General features: G+C 41.0%; 1 protein-coding gene across 2 annotated transcripts in view; it reads right to left on the reverse strand.

Moving 5' to 3' along the window:
- Window positions 1-12,543: 12,543 nt before the first annotated feature.
- The window catches only part of LOC125268440 (mediator of RNA polymerase II transcription subunit 1-like), a 100,501-nt gene continuing 95,544 nt past the window's right edge, over window positions 12,544-17,500 (reverse strand). Inside the window, exons 11-15 of one of the 2 annotated variants that reach the window (XM_048190632.1) lie at window positions 17,122-17,246; window positions 16,742-16,866; window positions 14,024-14,225; window positions 13,373-13,471; window positions 12,544-13,280 (exon numbers count right to left, since the gene is read on the reverse strand). In XM_048190632.1, the coding sequence (XP_048046589.1) occupies window positions 13,171-13,280; window positions 13,373-13,471; window positions 14,024-14,225; window positions 16,742-16,866; window positions 17,122-17,246 (661 nt within the window). In that variant the 3' untranslated portion in view covers window positions 12,544-13,170. The remainder of the gene's footprint in view (window positions 13,281-13,372; window positions 13,472-14,023; window positions 14,226-16,741; window positions 16,867-17,121; window positions 17,247-17,500) is intronic. The other variant, XM_048190633.1, reaches the window with a different exon arrangement.

The raw sequence follows: 17,500 nt of genomic DNA on the forward strand, positions 1-17,500 counted from the left end.
ATCACAATCGGTTAATATAGTCAAATGTTATTAGCATTTTTGTAAATTTGTTATAACGTTGACCACAAGGTGGCGCTGGTCCGAAAACTTGGTATGCTCCTTCAGGGCATTGTGCTGATGACCCATACCAAGTTTCATAACGATACGCTAATGCGTTCGTAAAATACAGCATTTTAGCACAAAATTCAAAATGGCCGACAGTCAAAATGTCCGATATGTGAAAATTGGATATCATTCGACTCGGCATGATTCCCCGAATCCAACGAGACCAAATTTATGATTTTTGGACAAACCCATCAGAAGTTATAAGCAAAAACATACATTTTTCATATCTCCGCACCAGTAGGTGGCGCTGCGCCGAAACACTGCATGGTACCTCAGGTCATGCTTGTGATGACATGTACCAAGTTTGGTCTGAATACGATAAAGCGTTGCGGAGATACAGCCTTACTTCTGTTTTCGCAAGCACTACGTACAATTCGTTCGTGAGTTTTTCGAAAACGGTTTGAGGAATCAACTTGAATTTCATAACTTTTTGTCAGCATGGTCTGAAGATGATCTGATTCAATTTTCATGAAAATCTGAGTAACGGCCTAGGAGGAGTTCGAAAAAGTACGTTTTTCAGAAAATTCAAAATGGCGGAAAAATTTTCATGACGGAAAATGACGTCATATGGTGCAATCGATTTTTGTTTCTAGCACTTACGGTTCAAAAGTTATTAGCATAAACATAAGTGCAACTTTGGACAGCTGGTGGCGCTAAAGGGATTGAGATAGAGACTCCAAATTTGCTATGGACATAGCTCAGACTGTCCTCTAACTGTGTGCCAAATTTCATAACTTTCCCGCAAGCGGTTCTATGGGCTGTCATAGACTTCAAGAGCGGAAGAAGAAGAAGAAGAATAATAATAATAATAAAAAAAAAAAAAAAAAAAGAACGCCAACAATAACAATAGGTGCCTCCGCACCTTCGGTGCTTGGCCCCTAATAATAAAAAAAAAAAGAACGCCAACAATAACAATAGGTGCCTCCGCACCTTCGGTGCTTGGCCCCTAATAATAAAAAAAAAAAGAACGCCAACAATAACAATAGGTGCCTCCGCACCTTCGGTGCTTGGCCCCTAATAATAATAATAATAATAAAAAAAAAAAGAACGCCAACAATAACAATAGGTGCCTCCGCACCTTCGGTGCTTGGCCCCTAATAAACGGAGCAATTCCAATAGGGTCCTCACACCATCGGTGCTCGGGCCCTAATAATAAATATAGCTGCAATCATGCTTGTGATGACATGTACCAAGTTTGGTCTGAATACGATAAAGCGTTGCAGAGATACAGCCTCACATCTACTTTCACTACGTACTATTCGATCACATGTTTTTTGAAAACGGTTTGAAGAATCAGCTTGAATTCCATAACATTTTGTCGGCATGGTCTGAAGATGATCTGGTCCAATTTTCGTGAAAATCGGAGTAACGGCCTAGGAGGAGTTCGAAAAAGTATGTTTTTCAGAAAATTCTAAATAGCGGAAACATTTTCATGACGGAAAATGACGTCATAGGGTGCATTCGATTCGTCTTGAGCCAAAGATTCAGAGGAAAAAAGAATTTTGTTTCTAGCCCTTAAGGCCCTTTCACACCGGACGCGGTATGCGCTGCGAAACCCATTTGTTTCAATGGCTTGCGCCGCGCGAGGACTGCGTCGACCAAAGCGCAGACGCAGCGGAGCACAGCTTGCGCACACGCCGTGATCAAAGTTCAAAATAGTTCAACTTTTGCCGCTGCGCTCTGTGATGATTACCCACGCGACCAATAGCAATGGGGCATCCAAACAATTGGAAAGCAAAATGGATGAACAGCTATTTACTGTGTTGGAATTTTCAGAGCTATACAAGTTTGCTGGTCTTACAGAGACATCGGGAGAAAAGCTGAGAAAAGCTGTGTCATGAAGACATGACAGACACTTCTTAGCACGGGACATATACTTTGCTGCTGAACGAAAGGTGGAACAACAATCAAATGATTAGACGATTAGATGATTAGAACTCCAGATACAAGTTTGGAAAACTCCAACTAATGTGCGCAAATCGCTTTATATCTGAAGAGCTGCGCTGAACCCAGCGGCGAGCGCAACGCATACCGCGTCCTGTGTGAAAGGGCCTTTATGGTTCAAAAGTTATCAACATAAGCGCTACTTTGGACAGCTGGTGGCGCTAGAGGGATTGAGTTAGAGACTCCAAATTTGCTATGGATATAGTTCAGACTGTCCTCTAACTGTGTGCCAAATTTCACAACTTTTTACCATACGGTTCTATGGGCTGCCATAGACTTCCAGAGCGGAAGAAGCAGCAGAATAATAATAAATATAGCTGCAAGCAGCAATTACGGGGCCAAGCAAAAAGTGGCACAACAAGCCAGCCAACATGGCTGGGAGCATTAGACCAACTGCAACAGTGAGCAATTAAAGACCTATTAAGATCATTTAAGGCAAAAGTGTTGGAAAATGATATATACAGTCAATAATAAAGATTTACTGGTTTATCACTTTCGACCAATAGGTGGCGCTGTGACCAAATGAATGTGGTATGGTCAGAGTGAGGTGACAATGACACTCGCTAAGGATATGACTCCCATAAAAATAAGTCAACCAGATCAAAAGTTATAAGCATATGAAAAAAAAAAACACTAGGTGGCACTGGTTTAGAACTACTCAGGCTCCTTCAGGGCCTTGTTCTGATGACCCATACCAAGTTTTGTAACAATACACTAATGCGTTCTGGACCAGTAGGTGGCGCTGCTCCGAAACGCTGCATGTTGCCTCAGGTCATGCTTGTGATGACATGTACCAAGTTTGGTCTGAATATGATAAAGTGTTGTGGAGATATACTGTGGCGAGGGGGGCGTGGTTTAGCGGGGTCTGCAGCAGGAGGGAGCGTCTGGGGATGTGCGGTGATTGAACGGGTTGAATGTAAATCACGAACACCTGTTTCTTGTTCCAGTAATTGCCGTGGAGACAGGATAAAACGCCAGGAGAAGCAGGAGCGTGGGAGAGAGAGAGGGACTGCTGACAGTCAGACTGAGTGAGCTGTGCTCGTTTCATGGAGTGAAGCCCGTCCTTGGATGTGGAATTATTGAGTGTGCGTTGCACCGTCTTTTTGTTTATGTGTTTGATATTTTCTCTGGTGAGAATAAACTATTTGTATTGCTGCCATTTTGGCCAGGTCACTCCTGTGAAAGAGATTTTTGATCTCAGTGAGTCTCTTCCTGGTTAAATAAGGGTTAAATAAAAAAATAAAAAATAAAAATAAAGACCACAGCCGACCCCTGTCCTCTTCCTTCCCACTACACAAGAACCTTTACCACACTGGTGCCGAAACCCGGGAAGGAAGACGGAAGCCGCCGCCATGCAGGCAACCTCCGCCGCTGGGACGCCGTTTGCGGACATCATCGCATCCCTCGCGGCCCTTCATCAAGAACAACATCGGGCCCTGCTAGATCTCAGAAACGATCAGGAGCGCCGCTTCGAGGCGATCGTCCAGGGCCAACAGGAGGACCGCGAGAGGTTCCGGAGCTGGATAGACCGGGAGGTTCCCGCGGAGACCAGCGCGGCAGCTGCTGGCTCCTTCCAGCTGCCACTGCAGAAGATGGGCCCGCAAGATGACCCGGAGGCCTTCCTGGACCTGTTTGAGAAGTCTGCTGAGGTGTCAGGTTGGCCCCGGGACCAGTGGCCCATGCGGCTCGTCCCGCTGCTTTCGGGCGAGTCGCAGGTGGCAGCACAGCAGCTGCCCATCCAGAACCTCCTGGTCTTCAACGACCTCAAGAGGGCCATCCTACAGCGGGTCGGCCGCTCCCCCGAGCAGCATCGTCAGCGGTTCCGGTCTCTGGAGCTGGGGGAGGCGGGCCAGCCCTTCGTGTTGGCCCAACAGCTCCGGGACTCCTGCCGCAAATGGCTGATGGCCGACGTGGAGCAGATGATCGATCGCGTGGTGCTGGAACAGTTCACCACTCGGCTCCCGAAGAAGACCGCCGAGTGGGTCCAGTGCCACCGGCCCACGTCGCTGGATTCGGCCATCCAATTGGCGGAGGACCACTCGGTGCTCACACCATCGGTGCTCGGGCCCTAATAATCCTAAAGAAAACAAAAGGGCCTTCAGCCCTTAGGGCTTTGGCCCTAATAATAAACGGAGCAATTCCAATAGCGTCCTCACACCATCGGTGCTCGGGCCCTAATAATGGTATTCTATTATATACTTTAAAATATAATGTATTTCTGTGATGCAAAGTGTCTGAACAATTATGTTACCTCTATGGCATTTCATATACTATAGCCTTTTAGCTTAAAAGCATGCACATTTGGAGAAATATTGATGGATTCTCATATGTTCATGTCAATTTTCTATACAGAGGAGTCACATTTATTGTCATCACTATGAGCGCTGGATACCATTTTCAGTTCATATTTGCAGCTGGAGGGTTTAGTCCACAAATTAATCTAAAGAAGAACAGGTCATGTGACATACCAGGAACTAACAGGCTTCCAGAGATCGCTATAATATTTAGATAAACACTTTTGAAGACAATAAATACACGATTGAGACGAAGTATGCATGTATTGCTCAGAATTTGCGTCTGAATAGCGCTGGCTCCGTGAGCGTGGCCGCATTAGTGGATAATGAGCTGAATCACGGACTTCTGACATGTGTCTCTTTTCATACAGATGACATAAACACAGAATTTTTGTTTTCGATTTGACTTACATGATTTTAAACCTGACATTTTTTTTTTACGTTTTTTTAGACATAAGTCTCATTTTTGTGTCATTAGTATTCACTAAGTTACAGTTCATTTTCTGAGAACTATCAGATTAGACTTCGTTCAGAGGGAGACAAAGTTTTCTTTATTTTGCAAAAAGCAACATTTTGTTGTTACTCTGAGTGTACACAAATAAAAGAAGATATTCCACAGATTAAAATGGTGTATAACTCTTAATTGTATGTGCAACATTGACAGAGTATTTTGAGTCTCTTTCACACTGGTAAAAAAAAAAACGGAGGTGGTATCGCCAGCGTGACTGCCGACCCAAGGGAGTTAATTCACAGTTGTGCAGATCTGAGGTAATGCTGGAGACACTATGGAGACCACAGCCTAACTGAAGGGAGGTTAACGTGGAGAATACATCACATGGCCTTACTCACTGGAAAGTACAGCATATGGATAGATGTCTCTGCACTATGTCCTACTTGAAGAGGGAGGAACTTCTATAAGCACAATGACTGGTGGCAGAGCAAGGTTCTACCCGGGGAAAACACAGGTTTACCATCAGGGAAACGTAACATGGAGAATACCTCAAATGGAATTACCATCAGGGTAACACTACATATGGAGCACTTAGTTCCATGACCCGAAGGGGGCATGCATCACGAGTACTGGGCCTAGCATCGAATTACTCTCTTACGAGCCTCTGCCAAATTCAAATGCCGCAGTGTGCCGAAAGGTGATTTACATTTAGGGTCCACCGGTCCAGGGAACTTGTGTGTAGAAAAAAAAGCACATTATCACTTCAGGAAGGGGAAAGGCACTATATGCAAGTGGTACACATGGCCCATTGCTTGTAACTGACCTGTTCGTACCCAATGGCACACAGGACGATACTGCCTCAACCCGGAAACTAAGATCTCAAACGTACTGGGTGAAGCCCAGCCTTCTGCTCTACAGACGTCCGTTAGAAAGGTGCCGTTGCAACCCAGGAGGATGCAACACTTTTTGTGGAGTGTATATAATCCAGTGGGCCATCCTCTGTTTGGAGACAGCCTTCCCCTTCTGCTGTCCCCCAAAACAAACAAAGAGCTGCTCAGAGCTCCTAAAAGGGGTTGTGGGAACTTAGCCGTAGCCCGGCCAGGGCCTCAGGATCAGAGAATGCCTGCAGGTCCCCAACCCTCTTGGGCATGGCCTAGGAGGGATCAACCTCCTGGTGCCTCTGTGGAATCTAATGATCAGATTGTGCTTTCCTAAAGACTTGTTCAGCATTGTGATGTGCCACTATGTTCCTCTCCTGCAGGAAGGAAAGAACTGACCTGACTATGCATCTCTGTGGATCTTCCCCTCAGGAAGCACACCAGTCAGCAAACAGACTCCACTTTATAGAAAGGGTTCTAGCCTGAGTAATGGTGTCTATCACCGCTGGTGATATCCCACTCAAGTCTTTCATGTCCCGTCCAGGGGCCAGACATGGAGGTTCCAGAGATCTAGGCTTGACTGCCAGATTGGAGAAAGTCCTTTAAGGCAGGAACACACCAAGCCGACGGTCGGCCTTCGGGCAGTTTTTCTTCGTCGGCCGACTAAGTTTTCTCAGTGTGTTCTGCACCGTCGGCTGAAGTTGGTCCTCGTCGGCTTTTTTTCGGCCGATTCGACATGTTGAGCTCGTCGGGCCATCTGATCATTCTGATTGGCTGTTCAGCTACTGCCGTCTGCTGTTCGGAAAGGCATTTCATCTCACGCAGGCTCAGAACTGACGTGCTACTTGGCCGTCAGCTGTTTAGCGTCAGTTTGGTGTGTCAGGGCAACTTTGGACACAGACGCTGCCGACGTGAGCCAACCCCGCAGTTTGCTTTCATCGCCACTAGTTCGTCGGCTTGGTGTGTTCTGGCCTTTAAGGAGCATGAGCTCTGAGAACCATGTCCGGGTGGGCCAGTATTTCACAACCAACAAGACTTGATCTCTGTCCTCCCTGACATTGCACAACGTCTGTGCAATCAGGCTCACTGGGGGAAATGCATACTTGTGAAGTATTGAGGAAGGGGCCAGCTGTTTGCCAGTGTGTCCAGGCCGAGTGGGGCCTCGGTCAGGGAATACCACAGTGGGCAATGGAAGGATTCCAGGGAACTGAACAGGTCTACCCTGCACTTCACTGAATCGACTCCAAATCAGTCTCAAAAGAGTCTCCACTTCCCTGAAGCATAACTCATCGCAAGAGCATGTCCACTGCATGGTTGATTTTGACTGGGATGTGAGTGGCCCACAGCGGCTGACTCCAGAGGAGCAGATGGTGGGTGAATTGTGACATCCTTTGTGAGCGTAACCCACCTTGGCAATTTATATGAGCTACTGCCACTGTGTTGTCCATCCGGATCAACAAGTGCTTGCCCTGGATCAACGGTGAAAACCTCCACAGGGCCAGCAATATCGCTGGCAACTCCTGGCAGTTGATGTGCCATTACTGACGAGGTCCTGTCCAGGAGCCTGATGCTGCATGTCCATTGCAAAAGGCACCCCAGACAGTCTTGGATGCATCTGTTGTGACCACAACACGCCTAGACACTTGTTCTAGGGCAGTGGTTTCCAAACTTTTTAGAGTGGAGTACCCCCTGAAGGGATTACCATCCTTCTGCGTAATCCCTCTCTTCAACTTAGACTGCAGTCACACCCTTAAAATTAAGGGACAATATTTGCCCCCTAAATTGATTTTCCAGTGCATATTTTTACCTTTATGAATAACTTTATAAAATAAATAATGTTTTAAATAAAATAAAATGTTCAATAGAGAAATATGCAATTATTGTAAATCTAAGTATAACTTTAAATATTAAACTAAAACCGCCAGTAGATGGCAGCAAGTCACTGTTTTTATGAGTGAGTCATCGAGTCATTCATTCAGTAACGAAGCAAGTGGCTGTGAATGAATCATTGAATCATTGACTCTCACAATTCGTTCAAAGCCAAAATTTTTTGCGAAACACAGACGTGTGTTGTAGTTCTGCTGTGGTTTCCTTTAAAACTATTATTTCATTGCTGTGTTTAAAATGTATGTTTTGTTTTTTGACCTGTTGTATAACAATATCACGTTTGCAGTCATGTGGATATTTGGGAACAATTGCATTCTTATCATCATTAAATACAAGAACTCACACAAGGTATGTTTTTGTATCTGGGAAAGTTTGAGTCTTAAATCGAAATTAATCCACTATCTGTGTCTATATTTTTTCTTCATGCGAGTAAGTGCTAAATCCCCACTTTTACAAAAGGTGCATTGTCAAGAACGACAGTAATTTAGCGCAATTTCAGGCAGCAGGCTCTGCACGCAATCTATGCATGCTGCTTGTGTGGATGCAGTCATTTTTGACTGCAAATTATGAGGTAATTTCATTAAATGTACTGGATTTATGGCATTTTGGCAGTTAGAAATACTTGGTTTTAATATTATTTTAAGGTAGAATTAAAATGAACTACTCAGCATTTTGTTTGCGTACCCCCTTTTGTCACCTCACGTACCCCCAGGGGTACACGTACACCAGTTTGGGAACCACTGTTCTAGGAGAACCCCTGCCTGTAGAAATGCAAAGGCAGGACAAATTGGTGTGATGGTCATGCGATGTGTGCCGCTATGCCATGCTCATCTAGGGACTTGAGTCTGAAACCAATGCTGAAGCCGTATCATATGAATCTACCAATCACAGTGTAACCTCTGCCAAGGACACCATGTGCCCCAAGAGCCTCTAAAATTGTTGGAACTGATGTTTTTCCCTTGAACGTCTTAATGGAATTCAGCACTGACTGAGCGCATTCATTCGTGAGACGTCATAATGACTGAGATCAACTCCATCCCAAGAAAAGAGATGCCCTGGACTGGGGAGAGCTTGCTCTTTTCCATCATTCAGGTCTATCGCTGCAAACCAATCCTGTTGGTGAATGCTTATCATTAACATCTTGAACGGGAGCTTGTCCAGGGCCCGATTAAAAAATTGCAGGTCTAAGATTGTTCGGAAACCCACTGCCTTTCTTTGGTATGATGAAGGGCTGTAGAAACCCTTCATCTAAGCTGGAGGAATAGGCTCTACTGCATCCTTTACCAGTAGGACTGCAATTTCTGCATTCAGCAATTGCCGCATTGCCTGCCACTGAGGTAATGAGGACGTTGCTGAACCTGGGCGGGTGCCTGGTGAACTAAATTGCATAGCAAAGTATGACTGTCCAGATGAGCCAGCACGATAGGTTAGGAAGAGCTAACCAGGCCTCTAAACTTTGCACAAGTAGCACTAAAGAAACAATTGTTTTTGATGTACAGGCAAAGCGGAGTGTTGGCTGGCATGTCTGGAAGCCACGTACCCTGATCCTTTGGCTGTGAGTGTATAGAATCAGTTACCTTGCTCCTTAAAGTGTCATGAAACCCCAAAACACATTTTTTGAGATGAACAGATATGTACAGGCTGCACATCACTGAAAACACTAAAAGCACTCATAAATTTTTATCAATAAGTTGAAATTGGTCATTTTTGTGTTTTTTTTTCGAGCAATGTCGTTCTTCCGGGTTGAAAAGCAAAGACAAAGCAACATCATGGAATGTGAGGTAGAAGTGTGCTTTCAGAGTGTGTGATCCCAATAAAACTGAAGCCCGTTCTATGACACTATGATACTAAGCAGATAACTTTGATACATAACATAGACGTAATGCTACAACTTGTATCTGCACAAAAGGATGCAAATGCCAGTAAACTTTAAGTTACACACTATAGCGAGAGTGAGAGAGTGAAAGAGAGAGAGGGGGAAAGTGAGAGATAGCTCCCGCCGTGATGCGCTTTCATGACAGCATGCTGAAACAAGGGCATGGACAGAATTTACTATAGATTTCTATAAAGTTCTCATTATAATGCTGTGTTTATGGCAGAGCTGTGCTATATTTTCATCTACATTATTAAGTGATTCCATAAATTGCCTGCATGTTTTTAAAGCCATACATATTTTACGAATTATGCCATTGGTGCTGCACAGTTTGCATTGAACTCTATTTTCTTTTATCTTGTTAAAGTAAAGCCAGACATCATTATGTGACTTTGAGGCCATTCTCTCTCTTCTCACGTCTTTTGATGCATGTTGTGGCAAGCTAAACAATCAGAGCTCAGGGCGCCGCCCAAAGTGCTGCTATAAACAATTAGGAGAAATTTTTTTTTTTTTGATGATTGTTTACATTATCGATAGTTGCTGTCACAGTTGAGTACTCTAGTACTCGATCGCTGTTGCACATCCCTAATTGCTACTAAGCTTTCAACTTTATACTTCCTAAATCCTGGAAAACATCCTGCAGCAAATACAATAATTTGCAACCAGATAAAGAGATCCTTCCTAACTCTTCCTAACAATATGTGCATCATAAAAACATTTTATCTGCCTAAATGTGCCTATGTTTTTTTTAGTAGTGGTTGGATTATGAATCTAATAGTGTAATGCAAGTAAAACTGTTGTAGCATGTTAAAGGGGGCATAATGCTATTTCATGTATTCTGACTTATTTACACTGTTAAAGAGTTGGATTCTCATGCTAAACATGGCCAGAATTTCAAAACACGAGTTGGACGTATGATGGAGTATTTCTGTGCCAAAAATACTCTTCCAAACCCTCATAAATTTCACAGTCTTTTTTTCGAGTATGTGCCTGTGTGACATCAGAAAGGTCGTAATTTTCTGTGGCTGCTCAAGCCCTCAGGATTGACACTTATGGTTTCATAAATAAGGCCCAGTTCTATGCTGGATTTACAGATAATTTGAAACCGAAAGATGGAGCAGTCACAGCGGAAATGATATGACAGCGTATGTATCTTTTATAAATATGATAAAATTAAAGACTTTTTGGAGATGAAGGATGCACTACTACTCTATGGCCACGTACACACTGCAGCTAAATTCGGTTGTCAGTTCACGTTTTAGTGCTTAATCTCGTTCTGTACACACAGTTCAGTAAAATACGGGAGTGACAACCACATTCTACAACCGCATTAACTTCTGAAAAATGCAGGTAGTAACAACCGCATTTACAGAAATTCTATGCAGTGTGTACGGAACTGAACTGAACAACTAGTTGTTAATGACGTTAACTTGCATTGGAGATGTGTCTCTTCTGTATGCGCGGTGAATCACAGGGAAAGCATGAGCCTTAACTCATTTGTGTTGCCAGATCTTGCTAGAGAAATCTGCGAACAAAAACAAGCCTATAATAAATCAAAATAAATTCAAATGCTTTATGCTGAAAATAAGAACAAAATATTGTGACTCGTGTTTACTCACTTGAAAAACTCCATAAACCCGGTCGCTTTATGAGCCGAGCTTAAACAAGCCCAAAACGCATAAAAATGAGTGATCATGGCAACACAGAATGAGCGTGCCCTGTGTGAAACAGGCTGTACAAGCATAAAGAAAACACGTGTGTTGCGCCACATCCAGTGTAGACAATATCATTATAATGGGTTCGTTTATCTTGTAACGTCTCGTCGCACCGCTCACATCCGGTGTCAGTGTTATATTCTTTGAAAACAGCGACAACTTCATTGCAGATAAGACACACCGGCTTTGCATTCACAAAACCAGGTAGGATGGACGCATGGTTGTCTTTCCATTCTTCTTTGTATGCCCTATTTTCTCTGACAACTTTCCTCTTTAGACTCTTTGATAGTGCCATTATCTCTCACCAGAGCTTAAATTTTAACATCTCACTCTGCACACGACGTAATAGCGTACCTCCAGCATACAAACAATTTTTAAAAAATGCAGTTTAGTACATGAGGATGCCAAGGGACAATTCTGAGTGTAAAAGTAGGCTACGTAAAATAATTATTACAATAAGTTAGGCTCCATTGTGTAGCCTGACAAGCAAATTAAAATGTTACACATTTATTATTCACAATATGGAAAGAGGAAATAAAATATATTCATTAAGAACATGACTCAAACATGTCATTAATGGGCTTATTCAAGTTATTTTTATCCATTCCGCATTTCCCACATGTGTGTTTTAGCAAGGCGGTCTGTGTTGCAAGTTGGTGAATGAAGATACTTGCCAGGTTTCTTGTTACTCTGCTTTATTAATTTACCCAGTGTAAAAATCGGACATCACCACACAAATGTGGCTTTTGTTAATGCTGTCCTACTACAGGGTTTAACACAGAGTACCAGCTCAATGCCAGTTACAAATGACACTGTAACAGTCTTTCACAGGCAATTCTAGATGCATTTTTCAATCAATTTCTTAAAGGTGCCATCAAATTGAAAATTGAATTTACCTCGGCACAGTTGAATAACAAGAGTTCAGTACATGGAAGTGACATACAGTGAGTCTCAAACTCCATTGTTTCCTCCTTCTTATATAAATCTCATTTGTTTAAAAGACCTCCAAAGAACAGGCGAATCTCAACATAACACCGACTCTTACGTAACAGTCGGGGTGTATGCCCCCAATATTTGCATATGCCAGCCCATGGTCCCAACATTATGAAAGGCATTACACAAGGGCAGCCAGTATTAAAGTCTGGATGTGCACAGCTGAATCATCAGACTAGGTAAGTAAGCAAGGACAATAGTGAAAAATTGCAGATGGAGCGATAATAACTGACATGATCCATGATATCATGATATTTTTAGTGATATTTGTAAATTGTCTTTCTAAATGTTTCGCAAAAGAGCGCAAGCAATTAAAGGGGCAGCAGCCCTGAAATCGGCGCATTTCTAATTATGCCCCAAAATAGGCAGTTAAAAAATTAGAAAAAATCTATGGGGTATTTTGAGCTGAAACTTCACAGACACATTCAGGGGACACCTTAGACTTACATCTTGAATATTACATCTTGTAAAAAAACGTTCGATGGCACCTTTAAATTATACTTTGACTATGTTCTGGCCCACCATCTAGTGGTGAAATATTTTTTTTGGCCCAATGCCAAACTTAATTGCCGACCCCTGCCCTACAGCATATAAATTTTAGATGATAAAATACCAATGCCCTTCAAATCAGTCTATTGCATTAAACATTTCACATTGTACACATTGGGCTTAATGGCCAAACTGCAATAAAGACGCTAAAGGCCATATTTGCACTCTGTATAGTGATATGCAGACTCTTGGACATGTGGTGGTATCAGATGCATTGGGAGTGAGAATATGTTTACTTTTTAAAGGGAGCAAGAATGGTGGAAGTTATATCTAAGCTAAAGAATGGTAAAATCGGCAGACCCTGATGGTCTAGGCTCCAAGACTATGCTTCACTTGGCTTCAAAACAAGAAAAATGTCTTCCATCTCTAATAGGTATAGACCAAAATTATAAAGAATTATAAAAGATTTACAGTCATGTATGAGGAGCACAAATGCAAAAAGTCTTCAAGGTAAGCATAGGTTCAATGCCATCCGTTACACCTACCTCTGGACTACTTTGGTAATGAAGTCATCAGTGCAGATCAAAGCATCAGATAAACCCTTATAGAGTTTACAGGCTACCTGCATCGAATCAATCACCTCCATCACCACTGAGAGCAAAAACAGACTGAGTCAGAAATCAGAAGAGGCAAAACTATGATAACTTAAATGTAAAGTGTGAGAGGTAAACCTTTTTCCTTACCACATACAAGTGATTCATTAACAGGGTGTTGAAAGGACACACTAAAGCTTGAGTCTGTTAGTGGACACACTTCAAACTGCAGCAGTCCAGGAGAATCTGCTAAAAAGAAAGTTATGAAATTATGTGCAAAACTCTGCATCTATGAGCAGAATATATGATTAACTTAGTAATATAATAGTTGACTTCAGATCTCATTTTAGCAAAGGTTTCAGAACACTCTCTCACCAAAGCAAATTAAAATTATAAAGTTGGACTAGGACATGTATTTCCTAATATACAACATTCACTTGATGTTCATAATGCACATGAAGTGATAATAAAAAATGTATTCATTATATTACATCACCTTTACATATAGATTGAAAAATAGAAATACATGTTATCTGACCTGTTAAAAAGTACATTACTACCTTTAGTCATTCTTTAAAAAGATATATAAAGTGAGTAGTCAGCTTGTCATGTGATATTAATATGTCAGCCACCGTGTACTCATGTAGAATAAAACTACGTCTTTATTAAACTGTCTTCATCTCATGTGAGTAGACACTATTTAAATGAATTATATATTACTCTGTCCACCTTAATAGACAACATTTTTAGTAATCTACCAACTCCTACGCCCACAATTAATATGAAAGACAACACACCCACCTTCCTTAATGTGGGTCTTTTTGACGCAGCTGCCAATAAGCGTGTTGTAAGCAGCCTGATGTCTTATAATGTCGAGGAGGGCAGGCACCTGAGCAGGATGTCTGAAGGGAATCTTGGAAACCAAAGCTCCTTGAAGACACCTCCCATCCTGCACTGGAGCATCACCATTTAGGAAATAACAATGTTGCTGTCCTGGTAAAGACTAATGGGATAGAAAGGCAAAACCACTCAGAAAATCAAATAGAAATCCTTATAATGATATACTTTTTTCCCCAGTGATGGCAAGATGATATTGTAATGTCATATGGCTTCAAAATACAACACAAATCAGTGCTTCCCACGCATAGACTTTACTTGGGCGGGCCACCCAGGTATATTAACGGGCGCCCAAGTATATTTGGAGACACATTTTTGCTTTTTATTATTTTTATCCTCTTATACTTTTGTATCAGCCCGAGATAATGAAACCATCCGCAATCGATTAACTAGTAGAAAAAACTCCCCTCACCCATTCATACCTGTTCGAGAGCTAAAACTTCTCTAAAACTTCTCAAAAATGCTCTTAAGAATAGACTTAAGCTTTGACTTAAGTGCCTACCATGGCAGTGTGACACCAATCATTTCATGTAATTATAATAAAATCATTTAAATAAGACAATGAAACATTCATTTTAATTTTTTTTTAGATTGCTTTGCATTGTGCAAAATTATCACAGAAGTATTGATGCTGTGGAATCCATTTCTAATTATATATGTCTCCTCATTTACAGTTGTAGAAATGATGTGAACATGAGTTCCATCAGTGGCTCCAACAACTCCAGGGAAGCTTGAAATCCTCATAAAAGTGACATGCTTTTGCCACATGGTTTGAAGATTAGTTGGAAAGTAAATTAACTGCCATAAAGCATGGCCGGTCTAGGAAAATTTACATTTTTACCCTTTATCAGAATATTAATAAAAATTTGTTAAACATTTTGTAATGTGTAATTGTGCTTTTGTGATAACGCAATGAAACGGCAAAATTATGCCGACATAATTTCTGTCAAGACTGTTATACAAAGAAATTATGAACGCATGCAAAAACAAGAGAGAACCAAAGGTATATTAATAACTAATTATGTTGCAGTCAATGTATGCTTTTTCCTGTCAGTTCTGTTTTTCTATGCATATTTTTGTTAAATAAAATCTGTAGCTCTAGTTTGCCTTTTTTTGCCAAATAATTTTGTCATATAAATACTGTAACCAAGTTTAGCGTTTTGTTCTTCCCTCATATTTAACTTTTTTTTTTTTTTGACAAAAATATTTTACTAAAATTGAAAAACAAAAAAGTAATTATTACTTTAATTTTGCATTGATTTGTGGAATGGGCAATGTTATTAAATTTCTTACTAGGTCAGTTACAAAAAAAAAACCCAACTATCTGTCATCATATAACTCCAATGTATTTGTAGTGTCTGGACAGTATTAGATTAGCCAACCAACTTTAGAATTTTGAGAATGCTTTTAACCTTCTGAACTCATCATGCAAATCACATGATGGCTCCAGTTCATCTGCGCCAAACTACCTCGATGTCAAGCTTTGGCGAAGCAAGACAGCACACCATGATCCTCCAAAACAACTTCAAAGGGCACCTAAATCACCCATTGGTGGGCTAATGGCCATGTGGCCAAAACTCCAATACACATCTCTCTTGCACACGCACACACACACACACAGAGAAAAACTCTTATAATTCAACTTATAAGTTAAAATGCATTTTTCTATTTTTAAAGTCTTTTTGGTAAAAATGACCAATTCTGAAACCATCATAAATTACACAAATTAGGTTCTAAACAGAGACAAAGAATACATTCTCCCGCTAAAAATGCACCCTCGCCATTGGCTGGCATATCCAAGGAGGTGTTTTGGCTTGTTTGTCCTTAAAAGACAACAACACGCCTGTTCCTTTGTCTCTCTATATTGTCTCTAGCCATCTCACGCACATCTCTCCCGGACGTCTCTCAGCGACCACGCTCACATCATGTGCTCCTCTACTCTCTGAGACGACCATCCTTCAGCAAAACTTACTTTCAGGTTACCTCAGTTCAAACTTCCCGCGGAGACACGGAAGAAGCCAATGAACTTCAGCCACGGGCGCACTGAATCTCTACATGTCTCTATCTGAAACTCAGCACTCAAACTCATGCAAGTACCAATCTATTTTAGATGTGCTAAGTTTACCTGACCTAACAAGGTGATTTGATTCTTTACTGGCTCTCAAGGTATTATCTGTAAGTTTTGCCTTTCTTTTGTTTTCTCTCCATTCCTGACTTTACTTTCATTTCTGTATATATGTATTCTTTGTTTATATTTAGTCATATATGTAATTGTAGTTTCATATATTAAATATTCATTAAATAGTCTCCTCCTCTCTGCTGCCATTTTGTTACTCCTAACTAGGTTATGATACCTCTTCAGCACTCTTAACTAATTTAGGAGCTGAGACCTAGTCTTAACATTTATGAATCACACTTACTCTTAAGTCTAGGAATAAGAGTAAAATTACATCATTAGAATTTTGACACACTTTAAAATTTTACTCCGAGTAGCTTTATACATATGGCCCCAGATCTAGATATATTGTGTAAATATAGACACTGCTAAATATAAAGTAACCTAATATGAATGAACAAACAATAACTTTACAAACAAAAACCCCAGTGGTGTCGAATACTCACTGCATAAAAACGCATTGTTTGGGCCAAAGCAGGAGAAGTGGCCCCTCCATCCTCATGCAGTTGGCTTTTAATGATGAGATCATATAGTGGGGACAAGGTGGGCGCTGTCTCAAAAACAGGGATACCTAAAATGATTAAAAAAAAAAAAAAAAAAAGAAGTGAAGTAGAGCTGTTCATGCAGCCTCACAGACACACATGAGCAATGCTCATATTATTAACTCTTATTTTAATCCAAATTTGTGATATACCATGTGATAGACCATTTAATAGAAGCATAATCAATAATAATGTAGAAGTCAATAGCAGTCATCCATGTATTGTTTCAAAACAACAAATACTTGATCAATTATACAGCTAGGGTTTCAGACAAGATTTTATACCTGTAGAACTGCCCATTTTTTTAATATATGATACAGAGAATGGCATCAAGCAATTCATCTTCAAGAAGAAACACGCTGGTAAATCTACACAGTTTGAGTTTGTTACAGAAGAAAATGATGGAGTCCTAGAAAAAAAAAAACGAAAAAAAAAAAAACAGTAATTAAATAACCATTTGACATGACACCAAAAATCTTAAAAGAATGAATAAATCATTTAAATCAATAGATTTTACCAAAGTAAAACTCTGTTTTAAATAACTTATATTTAAATGTTTCTCAAACAAAGCTATCATATGACATATGACAGTTATCAGAACACTAAGGCTACTTTTATGATATAAACAGCCAAGTATGGTCAAGTATGCAGGACAATTCTGCT

This window comes from Megalobrama amblycephala, linkage group LG5 (assembly GCF_018812025.1).
Source record: "Megalobrama amblycephala isolate DHTTF-2021 linkage group LG5, ASM1881202v1, whole genome shotgun sequence".
Lineage (NCBI taxonomy): Eukaryota > Metazoa > Chordata > Actinopteri > Cypriniformes > Xenocyprididae > Megalobrama > Megalobrama amblycephala.